The sequence below is a fragment of the Ostrea edulis genome, chromosome 5 (assembly GCF_947568905.1).
Source record: "Ostrea edulis chromosome 5, xbOstEdul1.1, whole genome shotgun sequence".
In the NCBI taxonomy this organism is placed as follows: domain Eukaryota; kingdom Metazoa; phylum Mollusca; class Bivalvia; order Ostreida; family Ostreidae; genus Ostrea; species Ostrea edulis.
Genome location: NC_079168.1, coordinates 59,461,050 through 59,478,775, shown reverse-complemented (window position 1 = coordinate 59,478,775; position 17,726 = coordinate 59,461,050). Strand labels below are relative to the sequence as shown.

The window sequence follows — 17,726 nt, the reverse complement described above, 5'->3', positions numbered from 1 at the left end:
GCGACTATACGCTTATTTCCAGTCACTTTACAAAAAGGAGGCCGTTTCATCAGATGTAAACCAATCTCTTAATCTAATAATGTACAATTTGAACACAAATCATCGATATTATTTCTTTTTATTCCTGAAGAATTATAGATAAAAAAAAAAAACGTAGGATGTGATGGCTCATGTTCAGATGTTAAAATAAAAGCACAAATGCTATATTTGTCATTAATTAAGTAATAATAAGTTAATTGTATATTCTGTATAAATATCAGGTAACAGAAATAAGGTTGCAGTTTAGTTGGGGTTGTTGTTGTTGGGGGGGGGGGGTGTCGCTCAATATTTATACACAATATACAATTATTTTAAGGAATATTTTGGTAGTTCTAAAGGCTGATGAAAATCGTCTTGATACTGAAAAAGACAACAAACAACATAATACAGCTTCACAGACAGGCAAACAAAGCAGACAATGAGGAGGAGGAACAAACTGATGTAACTACAGAGGCTGGTAAACAAAGCAGACAATGAGGAGGAGGAACAAACTGATGTAACTACAGAGGCTGGTAAACAAAGCAGACAATGAGGAGGAGGAACAAACTGATGTAACTACAGAGGCTGGTAAACAAAGCAGACAATGAGGAGGAGGAACAAACTGATGTAACTACAGAGGCTGGTAAACAAAGCAGACAATGAGAAGGAGGAACAAACTGATGTAACTACAGAGGCTGGTAAACAAAGCAGACCTTTCAATGAGGAGGATGAACAAACTGATGTAACTACAGAGGCTGGTAAACAAAGCAGACCTTTCAATGGGGAGGATGAACAAACTGATGTAACTACAAAGGCTGGTAAACAAAGCGGGACTTCCATCGAGGATTGTAGCAACAGAGGCTGGTAAACAAAGCGGGACTTCCATCGAGAATTATAAACAACGTATTCTAACTATAAGGACTTGCAAACAGTTGAAACTGGCCATGGTGACTGATTCAAACGAAGAGGTTAAGGCACAGCATGTCTTCAAACTATTCTCTTTAGAGAAGTCGAGAGGCATAGCCTACATCGATGTAGGCTATGCCTCTCGACTTCTCTAAAGAGAATAGTCTTCAAACAATTTATGGTGTGCACATGATACATTATGTATTTCACAGGCGACGCGCTGATTGGCTAACATAAAGTTCACATGAACATGACCCCTATGGAGCGCCAAATTAACATAAACTCAAATAATTAAAGATATCTTCAATTATTTGAAGATATCATCAATTCAATTATTGCTCTCTTTAATTGAATTAATGCGCGCATCAATTGAATTAATGAGAGCAATAATTGATTTAATGCGCGCATTAATTCAATTATTGCTCTCTTCAATTCAATTGATGAGAGCATCAATTGAATTAATGAGAGCAATAATAGATTTGATGCGCGCATTAATTCAATTATTGCTCTCTTCAATTCAATTGATGAGAGCATTAATTTCGTAGAAATATTGCTCGCAATAATCGATTTAGAGCTCGGTATAAATAATTTGATGATCTCTTTAATTCAATTGAAGATATCTTTAATTATTTACAATGCTTTTGTATAAGGAATTAATGTGCGCATCAATTCTTTTAAAGAGAGCAACAATTCAATTAAAGATATCATTAATTCAATTGTGAATATGTTGAATTGAAGATATCCTTAATTATTTAGTTGCTCTCTCTAAAAGAATTATTGCTCTCTTCAAATGAATTAAAGATATCATTAATTCAATTGAAGAGAGCAATAATTGAATTAATGCGCGCATTAAATCCATTATTGCTCTCATCCGCAGGCAATTGCATCGCTTGGGGTCGAATTTACTATATAAAGAGTAGTAAATTCGACCCCAAGCGATGCAATTGCCTGTGCTCTCATCAAATGAATTAATGCACGCATCAATTCAATCATTGCTCTCATCATTTGATTTAATGCGCGCATTATATCAATTATTGCTCTCTTCAATTGAATTGTAGCGCGCATCAATTCAATTGTTGATATCATTAATTCATTTGAAGAGATCATTAATTCAATTAAAGCGCGCATCAATTCAGCAGAAGAATTAATGCTATCATCAATTCATTTAATGCGCGCAATAATTCAGAATTGAAGATATCATTAATTATTTGAAGAGATCTTTAATTCAATTGTTGCGCGCATCAAATGAATTAATGAAGATATCTTCAATTATTTGAGTTTATGTTAATTTGGCGCTCCATAGACCCCAAGTCGGGTTATGTCAGATATTCTTACGCAGAGTATACGGTGTGGATCTAAGAAGTCTGATTTTAATTAGATTGGTATTTCTACACGAATGGTGTGGAAGGATATTGGTCTTTTAGGACAGCTCTATTTATCATGAATTTGCAACAAACATCATATAAATTACAGGTACTTAAACCAAAGAAGTATAGACTGGGAAGAAGACTGTTGAAGTTTCTTGGAGTGAAATAAAAAAAAGTAAAGAATAAACATTTAAAATACAATTGAAATCCTTTCTAAGTTTTCTATCATGTTATTTCTAACGTTTCGAATAATATTCTTGATTATACGATATGGCCTAAAATTGACGACCGTTCGTGTCCACCGACGATACGTGCGGTACGAATGGTCGCCGGCGACCAAACGTGCCGAGACGACCAAACGTGCCATAACAAAGCTGCTAAATAGTCCAGTACGCCTCGCATAAGGTCAAGTGCGGTACTTCACTTATACTGGTCCGTTTTTATATGTGTATGATTGAAATATTCTCATAGACCGGGGCGTTAAACTCCAAACAACTACCCAATCCTCGAAAAATAATGCAATGCTCTTGTATTATCACAAGCAACTAATTTGATATGTGTGAAAAACAAAAGCGGACACATTCTGGTGTTTTGCAGGCTATCATCACACAACATTTTGACATGTTTTATCCAGAGGGCAATTGTTATTTAGTGGTGTCTTTAGCCCAAGTAATACCTTGATGAATTATAACATCTAAAACAAAGGTTCAATTCAGAAATGAATGCTTATAACATCTAAAACAAAGGTTCAATTCAGAAATGAATGCTTATAACATCTAAAACAAAGGTTCAATTCAGAAATGAATGCTTATAACATCTAAAACAAAGGTTCAATTCAGAAATGAATGCTTCTTTTTTTAAATGTTCTAAATACATATTGACAGATCTTGACAGATTTGTATATATGAAGAGATTAAAATCTGTCTTTATATATACGGTTTGTAATCTAATATATCTTTAATATATTACCGGGTTGGACATGGACAGACTCACAGTCACAGTATCAATGACAGAAGTACATGTATGTCAAAATACAATGTATACAGGTATACAAAGTTATGACAAAACGGAAAAACCCAATCGTAAGAACTGATTGATGATTGTTTATTCCATAATCATCCCTCTCATAAACAACAGTATCGACGCATGATATCCAACACGTTGTAAAACGTGTACAGTTAATTTATGTATAAGTACCGTGACAATTTCTGTGAAATACGAAAATTGAATAATATGCATATTTAGAGATAACAGCAACAGAAATTTGGACCACAGAACTGTTTGGAGCAGGCCTCGCGAGAGTAGCGGTACATGATCCTGTTGACTTGTTTTGGAATACCGGGTTTCAGTCTCTGATTTGCTCCATAGAAATGGTAAGTCTGCATACACGTCGCCCTAATTAAGCAAAAAAAAAAAAAAAAAAAAATTCACATGTAATTAACTGACCAAAAAAAAGATAAAACACTAAATTGTGAACTCAATGGAACATTCAGTTTTGAGAAGGTAAATATGAAATTTATTTACTGTGGGAAGGTAAGAAATGCATGTTTCATTGAGATAGGGAGTTAATAGGATGTCTAAGGTGAAAAGTTGAAGCTGACCAGAAATTCAGTTTAATCCATTTTAATCGCAACAAGCGGCCAAAGTTCAGGCAAGATTTCCCGAATCACTTTGTGTGACACTCGTCAGTCCAAATATCCAGTTTCGACGAATCTCGCTGAGATTAAAGCTTTACTAAAATAATAGGGTATAGAAAAGCTACGATGTCAAACTCTTTATCATGCTGAATTTTACCAGGTTGTAAAATATCTATGATAAAAACAATATTTTGTGGAGAACTCATTTTGAATTGCTAACTTCGTCAAATTGTAAGGTCGGGAAGGGAGGGGGTGTTGGGGTTCTGCTGTATATGATGTTTATTTCTGTCCAAGTTGTAATACAATAAATCCGGGGAATTTTAGAATTAATCTGTTAAAAAACACCAAAAAGCACGATGAAATCATGTGGAGATATAAATATAATCAGGCACGTTGCATCGGGTTTTTTTTTGGGGGGGGGGGGGGGGGGGGGCAGCCGGAGAAGAATTTGGCTTCGCAATGGCCTACATTTTTGCAGTTACTCCCCTTACACCGGAAGTTAGGGGCGCGCTTGCGATTGCGGTTCTAAGCTTCACTTAGTGTATATTAAAGCTTACGTTACCAAATTCTTTATTATGCTGAGTTATATCTATGACACAAACAAGATTTAATTTCTTCGATTTTATGGAGAAAACGTTTTGAAATATGCTTTCGTCAAATTGTAGAGTTGGTGGAGGGGGAGGGGATGTTATAGGCGTATTTGACGTTATTTCTGTCCAAATTATAATGCAATTAATTCCGAGAATTTCAGTAGTAATCTGTTATAAAATCAACAGACACCTAGAATTACAATTAAAGCATGTGATATAATCGGGCACGTTGCATTGTTTAAAAAGGGGGAGGGGGTTGACTTCATAACATTGCCCTACAATTCTTGACAAGTAATTTTTTTTTTTTAAATCCAAAGTTCGAGAGGGAAGGCGGCAAGGGTTGATCTATCAGTTCCATTCATTGGTTAAATTTTACTTTTCCACTATATATACTATCCACAATGCTGTTTTTTAAAGTGGGGGGGGGGGGGGGGGGGGGGGCTTGCAGCTTATCTATAGATTGAACTTTGCATGTAATAATAAAATGGGACAGACCCTTAGTTGATATGTGCCTGATAATTGTTTTTGTGCTCATTTGAGTAATTAAAGTGCAAGAAGAGCTTTAAGATGAATGATTTACACAAAATTTAACTTTCAAAAGATTGAATCACACGCACGTTGCATCGTTTTTAAAAACAAAGATGGGGAGTTGACTTCATAATATTGCCCTACAATTCTTGACAAGTAAATTTTTAAAAAAAAATCCATGTTCTGTTTATTGTCACCTGATGTACATCTAGCAACAAGCGGTTTTGTTCAATGTGAAATGATAAATTGATAATGTACATGTATGAGTTGGTTGCACATGTGTTTTAGGCATATTTTATATTGCATGTGTTTTGGTTATCATTGATAAAAATTAATAATGAAGAATTGCTGATATAATTCTGATATAAAGAAGTCGAGGACTACTTAATATTTACATACTTTCTTACATCATTGCCATACAATGCTTGCGAGAAAACCACACAAGAGACACATACTAGTAAATGTAATCAGTAACTAAACTAGTATCGTTCAGTAATACTATTTCAAAGTCATTACACCTAATTCTTAGAAATATTCCTTAATTAGCAATTAATTGCATCCAAAATTGTAAAGTTTCGATTTATTCCTTATATGACACCGTCAACTGAGGACCGCAATGTGCTGCGCGCCATCTGTAATCATGGGGAAATAACTCGCATAGCATTGTCAAAAATGTAGGCCATTATTTGAAAATTCTTCTCTAGCAAAATTCGAAAAAAAATCAAAGCTCTAAGTCCTAAATGTTTGGGGTGAGGGGACAAGGGTTGATCTTTTATTTCAATTCTTCGATTAATTCAATTACATTTCCACTACAATTCATTACTTCTATTTTTAGAAGAAAAAAAAGGGTCGCGAACCAGATCGAATGTTAAAAATGATCAACTTTGCCTGTAATAATAGCGGAAAAAGAACGATATCGAAGAAAAAGTATGGGCTAGTCCCCACCTCTATCCCCTAATACTACGTAACTGCAATGCAATTCGAACTGTGCAATGTATTAAAGTTTATATGCATAAAAATTTATTTTCAAAATATTGAATCACATGCGAAAAACCAAAAACCAAACCAGACTTCAACAGAAAAATTGCATTAGATACGGATTCGATATCTGATGTATTTTGTACTTTTTTATCGTCTGCAGGGAATTTCATAGGTTAGCTACCAAATAAAAACACTCTTTCAAAAAATTTAAAATGACAAACGAATTTACAACGTTTATTGCTAAGGGATGAGATTAAAAGTTCAATGTCTTACCAAAAAAAACCAACAAATAAATTCACAGTTTTCATCAACAATCCCCTCCCCCTTAAATCTAAATTTGATGAATGTTAAATAATAATAATCAGAGTATGAAAATCGATGTCGGACAAAAACTTGCAGGAATCTACATTTAAGTAGTTAGGAGAGAGAGAGAGAGGGGGGGGGGGCTCTCCAATTTGACTAAAGTACAGACCTATATTATTATATATACCTATATATATATATATATATAATTCCAATGTTATTTATTACAAGTGTTTTGATTGGACAAAAATAAAGCTGAACAAGAGTTTATACATCAATAAATCCGAAAACGCGATGTATTCATACACGCCTGAAAACAAATAACATAGTGCAGGGAAACTATTCAAATTTTTGCAATTGTTAATGAAGTGAATGAATTGGAATTATAAGAATCAAACATTCTTTTTGAAGAATTTATCGATGTGTAAACTCCGGCCATTTTACTCACAAACTTAACATAAAAGTGCTTCGCACTTTTATTCAGTTTGTGAGTAAAATGTCCGGAGTTTACACATCGATAAATTCTTCAAAAAGAATGTTTAATCCTATAAATATATCCAATAATGAAAGTCAAGAAACACAAAACTCGAATAACATTTCACTGTTAGCGCTTTCGGCTTTAATGCCTCTTCAGACAGTTATAAAATGAAATAATATTGCTAAGTAACGTCAACATATCACGACGTAAGTAATTGTCCTTTGTGACGTCATAATAAATTACACTGGTAGCGGTATAATACACACACTATTAGACAAAACTTGGAAATCAATTACAGATTTCAGTTCAATGTAGTTTCAATTTTACACAGTTATTTTCTATTAAAGAGACACTACAGCTCATTTTGCGCAAAAATCATGAAATGACAATTTTCCCAGCACTTTCTCAATTTTTGTTGCATTGTTGAAAGTATGAACTTTGCGAAAATAACACTTATCTAAAGTTAAAAATTATCGTTTTAACGTAAAAATTAATACTTTTTGATGGCCTATATACAAAATATCGAGTCTCCTCCTTTCAGTCTTCAGACGCATGCGCATAGACAGTAAACAGTGCAGCATGTCGTCCAGAGAGAGAAAGTGTAGTTGATAGATCTAGAATTTTGACAGATTCTGTGAGAAAAGAGGTAAAATTAGAATGAGATAAAACTCATACGTGAAATAAAATTTACCTTGGTATCAGTTTGACCGTTGGAAAACAAAGAGCTCGGAGAAACACATGTAACTCAGTGGCGGATCTAGGATTTCCGAAGAGGGGTGTGAAAGTAAAAGATTAGCCAAAGTAATCGGCCATTCTGGTGCAAAATTTGGATTTTCATTCACAATCTGTGGGGTAAAAAGGGAGGGGGATCCTGGCCCCAAAAATCTGCCATTGAGACTAGCTGCGAAGACACCACGTTTAAAAGTAAGTGCTATTTTTATCTGAACACGACACGTGTTAGTTGTAAAAACATCGGTCAGTGGGAACATGGAAGGTTTCTGTTGAAATAATGATTTATAATTACTTATTATAAGGAGCAGGGAATAATCTTATACTTGAAAGGTGAGTGTGGACCCCCTTATGAAGGGGAATTTAAATAATTTCCTACAGAACACCTTTGCTGTCATTCAAAACCACGTGATGTAAATAAGCATTCAAAAGTCCGAGTCAGCATGAAGAAACCTTTGAATTCCGAACGATCTTCAAAGCGCAGTTGAGAGTAAGTTGATGCATCCCAATTGTTCAAAATTGTCAGTATCGATATGAAATTTATCATTTTATCAATACATGGTTTTAAAAATACTTTATTAAAATGTGGAAAATGAGCTGTAGTGTCTCTTTAAGTTTGGGATTAAACAATTTTATAAAGTATTCCTCCTTTGTAACTCTGGAAATTTCGCAGTCATTATACATTTTATAAAATGGATATATGTTGAAATCTCCATGACCACAATTGGCAAAATGTTCGGAACATGGCGAATTTCTGATTACGTCGTGATATGTTGACGTTACTTAGCAATATTATTTCATTTTATAACTGTCTGAAGAGGCATTAAAGCCGAAAGCGCTAACAGTGAAATGTTATTCGAGTTTTGTGTTTCTTGACTTTTATTATTGGATATATATATGTATATATATATATATACATGTATATATATATATATACACACACACACACACACACACATATATATATATATTATATATATATATATATATATATATATATATATATATATATATATATATGCCTGTACTTTAGTCAGATTGAAGGGGGGGGGGGATCTCCTAACTACTTGAATTTAGATCTTTATCCGACAATCAATGCGGTAATGATATTCCCGAAAAAATATAAAAACCATACTCTGATATATTATATCGGGTGTATCGCGGTGTAAATTATACTCTGATATATTATGTCGGGTGTATCACAGTGTAAATTATACTATAGGGTTATTGAACTTATATTGGTGAATATTGGCACGAGTTGGCTGTAAAAATGCACGAGCTTGCGAGTGCATTTTGACAGCCAACGAGTGCCAATATTCACCTATATAAGTTCAATAACCCTTTTATTATATAGCTAAAGTATTTAGTTGTTAAATTATATCCCTTTTCACTCAAACTACTCCAAAATAGATGAGAATTCATCAATATTGGCAATGTGCAATAACAGCATGCATTTCTTAACTGTTCAATATTCAACCCGTCATTAATTCATGAAGCAAACTGATTTTGTAAATGGGGACATCATAATTTATGTACAGTAAAACATTTTGCTTAAGTAAATATCAAATACCGGCTCTGTCAGATTCGGAGGACCTTCGTTTGACATTTTGGCTTGTTTACATCGTTACGGTAACGTCAATATTGAACGCTCATACTCGGAATGTTTCGGGCGCATACAATTTACGCAATGCAAAGTTAGCGTTCAATAAATTCTCAGGATATTGAACGCTAACATTCTCTAGATTTTACGCAGATTTTATATTAGACTATTTATAAGCTATATAATAATCTGATATATTACATCGAGTGTATCGCGGTGTAAATTATACTCTGATATATTAAATTGGGTGTATCGGGGTGTAAATTATACTCTGATATATTAAATCGGGTGTATCGGAGTGTAAATTATACTCTGATATATTAAATCGAGTGTATCGCGGTGTAAATTATACTCTGATATATTATATCGGGTGTATCTGATAGTCTCTTGGAAATATCCATGGGCACCAAATGTGCCCCTTTCTTAGCTAACCTCTTTTTGCATTCCTATAGAGCAGAATTCATTAAGAAACTTGTACCTAAGAAGAAAAACACTTGCCGTGACCTTTATATACAATATTAATTTTCATTCATATGTCGATTCGATGTATCCCAGAGGACTCAAAATAAAGACACCACAGAATCATCAACATCTGTTCGATATCTGCATCTTTTACTCAACATAGATTGTAATGGAATACTAACAATTCAACTTTATGAAACAAAACGACTCCAGTTTCTCCGTCGTCAACTTCCGATATTTATGTAGCAATATTCCATTATCACCTCCATGTCCCCAACTGATTCGTTTAAAGTCAACATTTTGCAAATTCTATGATTGTTATGATGATTTTGCTTGCAAATACAGTCTGTCGTTGGGTCGCATGCTGAGTTTTGCATACCAATTGTTAGGCTTTTCTTTATATACTGATTTTGACTACGGATTAGTCCATTTACCTGATGAAGATAGAGGGCTCATGGCGGTTGTGACCGGTCAACTGGAGATGCTTACTTCTCCTGACCACCTGATCCCATTGCTGGTGCATCCAGAGGAATGTGTTTGCCTTGTTCTCCATTTTGTATTCTTTATATGATTTATGAGATTGATCACTGTTCGTTATTTTCACTATTTTCATGCATCAGAACAAAATATTCTGTACCAACAAAAGCATAATTCCATGAAGACCAAATACTAGTACATGTACTTAACTCTTTCCTGCCTTGGTTTCCAATTTTTGCTTTCATTTGTGGGGTAGCATCCTTACAAATTACATCACAAGATGGTGCTTCGTTGGAACACGGTCTTCTGATGGCAGATACAAATCCCTCTACTGCAGTTCCTACACATGCTGCCTGTACAGCTATGTCTGGATAGCCTAACAGTTCATTTTCCAAACCTGATAAGATAGAACACAGAATTAGTTCAAAAAAGTTTGAAACACTTTTATTTTTTTTTAATATATACAAAGGAACCGGTAATTTTATCTGTAATAACAATAGTAGGAATGTATACCACAACACTCCCTAACAAAAACACACGGTACAGCGATGTCTGTACGTACGTCCGTCCGTTAGGGGTTTTGTGTTTCTACTTTCATTTCTCTGTCATGCATATATCAAGCTGAAACGTACTACATGTATGTAGCTTCTTTGTGGGTCACTCTAGATCATGTAGCAATTTTGATCCATTTCGACCCTGGTTAAAGGAGTTTTGCCCCTTTATTTGAGAATTATTGTTACATGTATATGGAGGGTACATAATTTGTCCGGCGAACTCCTCCCACAATTTTCAAGTGAGGACCATCTTGTTTTACAGAGTGTTTGTATGTGTATTGAAAATGTGCATGTGGCAAGGATTTTCATTTTCTTAATTTTTTTTTAAAAATGCAGGTTATTGATCTTAGTCCGTTTGAGGAAAGGTGAATATAATGAACAGTGATCAATCTCATAACTCCTATAAACAATACAAAATAGATAGTTGGGCAAACACGGACCCCTGGGCACACTAGAGGTGGGAATATTACGTAGATAGTACATGCATTGTCCAGTTTTCAAGTGAGGATCCTCTTATTTTACAGAGTGTTTATATGGGTTCCGAAGGCACGGTGCAAGGGTTTTGATTTTCTTCAATTTTTGAGAAAATTACAGGTTATTAAATTTAGTCAGTCTTGAGGAAAGAAAGTATTGCACGTCTCAAGTTAATTTCCCCAAAGGTGTTGCATGAAAGATCGATAAAATTAAGTTATTCAAATATATGATAAAACCAATTGGAACTCATATCTTGATTCAAACATTTTTTAAAAATAAGTTGAAAAGACGTGAATTGACAATGATTAGCTAAAATAATTCGAGTTTAAGTCAAGCGATATGCGATTTATATGATTTTTAGCGTTAAAATGGATGGGTATCCCCGAATTTCAGAAAAACTGCCTCCGTGAAACAAAATAACTTTAGCATGAACATGTTCTTCAAGTTTTTCCCTAAAAACTGTCGCTTTGAAATTTTGTTTTACGAGGGCATTTTCTTGTAAATTTCCAAAAAATCGAAACGATTTCATTGATATTATTTTCAACTTCACTTGTACCTTAATTTTCCTTAGTAATTTATGGTCTACTGCGTGGTTCAGTCATCGATATAAGTCTGTTATAATAACCAATGAGGGTATTTTTTTAAAGGGGCTAATACCGAATTATTTTGGACTTCTGAGGTATGTAAGACATTGTTGACATGCTTTAAGAGATTTTCAACACAAAAATAATTAAATCAACTCATGCAGGTTATTCGGGGGGTGGGGTGTCCTGAACCCAAGCACCTGTGAGTTTGAGTGGATAAGATGATATGTATTCCAGTAACAGATTGCTATAATGATGAATCTATGTTTTCATGTGCATGTACTTCGAATTTTGTTGAACTTTATTAATGCGTATTAAACTTCCCATGTTTTGTGGTCAGAGTTATGTACAGTTGCCAACTGTTGATTGTAGAAAATAATACATACGAGTATAAGAGCTTTTAGCCTGTAGTAGTACAAAATATTAAATATTTGATACACTCGTAACATGTAACCGTATACAACATATGTAATCCCCGTCATCAATGTAATCCCCGTCATCAAGAGTTAAAGTTCTTACCTTGTATTAAATTTCAATCAACTAAACCAGCTCAGCTATCGAAATGTCAATGTAAAAAGAGTGTTTGGGTCTGTTTTTTAAAATAATGATTTTGAAAATTTAAAAAACAGACCCAAACACTCTTTTTACATTGACATTTCAATAGCTGAGCTGGTTTAGTTGATTGAAATTTAATACAAGGTAAGAACTTTAACTCTTGATGACGGGGATTACATATGTTGTAGCGGAGGTTAATGATAAAAATAGCAACTTAAATCATGAACAGTTAAGAAATGTAATCAGCTTTAAAAGCATATAAAAACAAAGTATCAGGATAAACATGAAAATAACTATTTTTTGTCTTAGGGGATGGCGCAAGACTTTTGATGCTTTTGGTAACCTTCGTTACGAATTAACAACACTTAGAATATCAAAGTTGACAAAATATTGCATAACGTTACACTACATTTATTTGCATGTTTCATTGATGATATGTTTCCTTACCTTTAAGTGTGAAAAATGTATGCAATGAATAACTTTATTGCCAAATATTCATTTGTAGAAAAGGTGATTATTTCAGTATTCATTTGTAGAAAAGGCGATTATTTTAGGCAACGATAATATACATATTTCTTTGGATTAAAATTGCATCAATATCATTTCTACTTGAAGTTTGGAATTATTAACAACGTTGATAGTATGTTCACAAAGTTTCTTTTGGGATGAATATTAAATTATACAAATAGTTATCATATTTTTCATGACTGTTTGTTGTTGTAACCTCCGTTACGGAGATGTTACCAAAGGTGATTTTGAATTTTCATGATGAACAACTGGTGATTATTTCACGTGTGATATTCTATTTTCTGATTCTTTGATGATTGGAGAAGGAAACTGTTTTGTCCTAACTCTTAAGTTCATTTTTTAATAATTTGTGCTTTGCTACTGATTGAATTATACGTGAATGACTGTTCAAATAAGCTAGTTGACTGTTAAACTAACTTTCTATCCCTATTAATTTTGCATTGCTTAGCGTCTAGGTGTGAAAATCCCCAAAATAAAAACGGTCACTGAATTTTCCGTTCTAATGATGGCTTCCATGGCAAAATATTTTATCTCCCGAAATTGAAAAGTTCCTATAGTCTATTTCATCAAGTTACTATTACAAATGTACATTGTATCTCCACATACCTACTCGTATATCGTTAATAAAAGGTGAAGATAACGAACAGTGATCAATCTCATAACTCCTATAAGCAATACAAAATAGAGAGTTGGACAAACACTGGACATACCAGAGGTGGGATCAGGTGCTTAGGAGATGTAAGCATCATCCCCTGTCAACCGGTCACACCCACCGTGAGTCCTATATATATCCTGATCAGGTCAACGGAGCTATCTGTAGTCAAAATCAGTGTGCCAAGAATGTTCTAACAATCGGTATGAAACACGTCAGACAGCATTTGTAATTTAAAAAACAAACGATGGGAACTCTTCAATTTCGGTAGGTAAAATATTGCGCCATGGAAGTCATCATTTGAAGGGCAAATCTAGTGATAGTTTATTTTCTGGAATTTACATACTTAGACGGTAAATATTGCAACATTAATAGTGATACAGAGTTGGTTTAATAGCCATGCGGTGGTAGATGCGTTCGCCCCGCATGCGGAAGGTCGGGGTTCGAATCCCTGCCGCGACAGACCTAAGTCGTTAAAACAGGTAGTGACAGTTCCATCGCCAAACGCTCGGCATCAGGTGTGAATGTCACAGGTCCTCGGAGATGACAGAAGTCCCGTGTGTGGCACGCTAAAGAACCCTTACTGCCCAATGGCCATCAGCGCCGAGCATAGGCCTAAATTTGAAGCCGTTGGCCTGTATTGGTGACATCTCCATATGAGTGAGGGACGTTGAATAAGATAAAACCTATCATTGGGTCAAATGCGGTCTGGCTTGTTTCATATCGATTGTTAGGCCGTTCTTGGTACGCTGATTTTGACTACGGATAACTCCGTTTACCTGATCAAGATATACGGCTCACAGCGGGTGTGACCGGTCAACAAGGGATGCTTACTCCTACTAGGCACCTGATCCCACTTCTGGTAGGCCTATATCCAGGGGTCCGTATGTGCCCAGCACTCTATTTTGTATAGCTTATAGGAGTTTTGATATTGATCACTGTTCGTTATATTCACCTTTCATACAATACATTCAATAGTCAACCAACTTATATCTCAGCCGAGATTACGTTTGCGGTATTCTTGTTGTAAATGTAATATCAAATGTAATTAGCAACAACCACGCTCGCTAGGTGGCGCGTCATGTTCTATTTTTATTTCTACAGGAAAAGTGGGACGAGGTTCCACCCTATTTTTTACGGGCTAGTATGGATAAACCTAGAGCCTACGAATGATGAGAAGTTGATCGTTCGGATCTAAAATAGCTATATTTAGCGTATCTCACGTGATTAGGCACATTCCAGAAAAAAAGATTGAAGCGATTAAGCAGAGCGTGTATATGTAAACATTTACTTAACGGTGAAATACGCAACAAAGAGTGACATATTAATACATTTTATGCATGAATAAATTATACTGAGGTCAAACATGGACGATAATTGCCCGTGTTCATATAGTATTTGATTGATTTAGATATCCAGGGAAAGATAACTCCCATTATTTAACGTACTCACAACGTACCGGTGGTATACATTAATACATTGTTTATACATTTCTGAATGATGAGTGAATCTTTATTTTCATCAGAATCTTTTCCATCACACTCACAGACCAGGTCCCCATACCCCTACCAGTGTCAATCTGTGACTGATAGCAGTGCGGTATTTAATTTGATATAGTCTAGAGGAAATTCGAAATATGGTAGTGACATTTCTTCCTCACTGAATTAGCTGGATTTTTAGCGTTTAAAGAAAAGTGGGGTATGGACTGGGGGGTTAAAAATGCTATTTGCCAAATTTTCAACAATATTAATTACAAGGCAAGGCAAAAGGGGTCATAAGCTACAGATGATGCAATTTTCTTAATTAGTGACTTACTTACAGATAAATCAGGGACCTATATACTAGTTAGTATATAGGTCCCTGGATAAATAAAGTAACTTACAAATATTTTATTTATTTATTTATTTATCATTTGATTCCATTTTTTTTAATATCATGGTTTGTACTTGAAGAGTAATCGCAATAAAGTGTTATTAATTATTAGTGTTACAAAAAAATCTGATCATGCAGTTTTTAAATTTCTGAATTTTGAAAAAATAAAAATAAATAAATAATATGGTCTGATACCACTCAGCCCCCCCCCCCCCGACTGGCCAGAGAATTCTGCTTCTGTCAATTCTGATGCAACTAACTCAGCCCCCAGACTGGCCAGAGAGTCCACTGTTTCGGTAAATTCTGATAATGATGCAACTCAGCCCCACCCCCCCACCCACCGACAGCTCTGCCTGAAGTTCTCGGAAAAGACTTACTGATGTTTAATAAATCAGTTTTCCTATTAATTTTACTTTTGCTCCTGTTCATCAGTTCATTAGGCTATGGCCCAATCTGATTAAATTTAAGATCGTTGATCCGCTCCGTATTCCTCTTCCTTTACTGTATCTGTGAAGTCCAGAGGTGAGATATATTCTTTCCAAAACAACTAAGAATGTTCATGGAACAATTTAGTATCATTTGTTTTCCTTTTATGTTGTATGCCTTATTTCAAGAAATAACTTTCAGGTCACTTTTTAATGTGAAATGGAACATTTTCAATTTTTGACAACCTGACGGTAGGGGTGTTTAAGACACTATACCTCATTTTCTGTAAGGAAGTGGAGTAAAAGGAATTCAGAATTGGATTCAGCATACTCAAAATTGGTAATTACACCTGCTTTTTATTGTTTTGGGTAATGGTGTTTCAAGAAATAAAGTTGGGTCACTTTTTGATGCGAAATGAAACATTTTCCGTTTTTGGCAACCTGACGGTAGGGGTGTTTAAGACACTATACCTCATTTTCTATAAGAAATTGGAGTAAAAGGAATCCAGATTTGAAATCAGCATACTCAAAATTGGTAATTGCACCTGATTTTTATAGTTTTGGGTAATTTTTAAAAAATGGGTGGTGGTTGCTAATGTAATATCAAATCGAGTTCCATTTTTACCTGTGATTTGGGACGACAAATCCTTTTTATTTACGGCAACAATTTCCTGTGTCAGATTCAGGTTCCTTTGATCTAAAACCGAGGTTTGCTGGGTCAATTCCTCGATTTTCTTCTCCATGTTCTTTGTCTTGTTGGCTCTTATCTGGTCCATTTCCTCTGCTTCCTGTTTATCCTCCAGTAAAGCGTTGACATCATTGGTCAGTTTTATATTCAGTTCCTTGAGAGAGGTTGTTTCTCTGGTCAGTCTGTCGACTTCCGTCCCTACATCCGTAATGTCTTTGTCTCTTACCAGGTTCTTTCTTTGGTCTTTAAGAAGAGACTGCACATCCTTCGTTAAGGACATTCTTATCAAAGTCTCCTGATTCAGTAGCTGGCGGAGGATATCAGAACCCTTTTGTGACACTGCAGTTGTTGAAGGTTGATTGAATGCGATGGCACCGGTGCACAGTTGAGGTAGGAAAATCAAAAGTAAAGTATATTTCGTCATGATTATGTTGAGAGCGCTAACGGTAGAACTTTATTCCTTATGTAGATCTATTCACGGCTACTGAATTTGACATAATGTACGACTGAAACAAACGTAATATATATACTGTAACGTAGTGCCAATAAAATTGAAAGCTTTTCTAGAAAAACAACATTATCTTAGTTTCTGATATAGTTTCAAGTACAGGAATACCTATATCATGACGCAGATGCCATAATTTTCTTGGTTTTACAAGAAATGGAAAACACATGTTGGTTCTAATGTATTCTATTATCTTTAACTGATTATTTTCCAAACTAAAGAAAAGTGCATAAAACAACAGCAGGTAAAGAGATGTAAATGAAAATAACGTAAACAGTGTAAGCAGAGAATCTGATTAGAATAAACAAGGATAGCAGGTAGCCGGGGGTAATTGTAAACAATACTTAGCTGATCACATCCCTCCTTAGATTACACTGCCCTAAATTGATTTTTATCGAATAGTAATAATAACAAATTACCGAAAAACTAGAATGTGTTTTTAGAATTACAAAAAAAATCAAGATAATTGTTTACCCATATCAGCGCCCAGCATCAATGGCGCCCCCTTTAATCACTACCATTTGCAAAATTACTTCCTCTTTTTTTAAAAGTTGTATGGTCCGAATTAACTTAGAAAATAAACTAAAAAAAAGAAAGATTTTACTCAGCCACGCAAACATATCACATAAAAGCTGCATAAATAAAAAGAGCAGAAGCAACATACATGTATAAAGCTACGTACACTGGACCTAAGATCTGTATGATTTACAGTTACTTGTGGGACCAGACCAAATGGAAATAAAACTTTTCAATTCATTTAAGGTGGTAAGATGCATAGCTTTATTTGGCAAAGAGTTCCAGATCTTAGGAGCA

At 34.8% G+C, this 17,726-nt stretch overlaps 1 protein-coding gene across 2 annotated transcripts; it reads right to left on the bottom strand.

Moving 5' to 3' along the window:
- Positions 1 to 3,378: 3,378 nt before the first annotated feature.
- Positions 3,379 to 17,016, bottom strand: LOC125650876 (uncharacterized). 2 transcript variants are annotated; one of them, XR_007361162.2, is made up of 4 exons: positions 16,346 to 16,933; positions 10,287 to 10,473; positions 10,034 to 10,160; positions 3,648 to 3,686 (listed from the first exon to the last, which is right to left on the bottom strand). XR_007361162.2 is itself a non-coding variant. In XM_048879444.2 (3 exons), the coding sequence occupies exons 1-3, from the start codon at positions 16,830 to 16,832 to the stop codon at positions 3,533 to 3,535; spliced, it is 828 nt and encodes a 275-aa protein (XP_048735401.1). In that variant the 5' UTR covers positions 16,833 to 17,016; the 3' UTR covers positions 3,379 to 3,532. The 2 variants fall into 2 exon arrangements, 1 of the variants encoding a protein (XP_048735401.1); XM_048879444.2 differs by lacking the exon at positions 10,034 to 10,160 and having other exon boundaries at positions 3,379 to 3,686; positions 16,346 to 17,016.
- Positions 17,017 to 17,726: the final 710 nt, after the last annotated feature.

Bases quoted from the DNA above. Each gene is read 5' to 3' on its own strand.
- LOC125650876 (XM_048879444.2), bottom strand. From the start codon at position 16,832: ATGACGAAATATACTTTACTTTTGATTTTCCTACCTCAACTGTGCACC. The intron at 10,474-16,345 runs GTAAAAATGGAA...CTATCTTATCAG, and splicing joins TTTGTCGTCCCAAATCACAG to GTTTGGAAAATGAACTGTTA. The intron at 3,687-10,286 runs GTTAAGTACATG...TTGCTTAATTAG, and splicing joins GGAAACCAAGGCAGGAAAGA to GGCGACGTGTATGCAGACTT.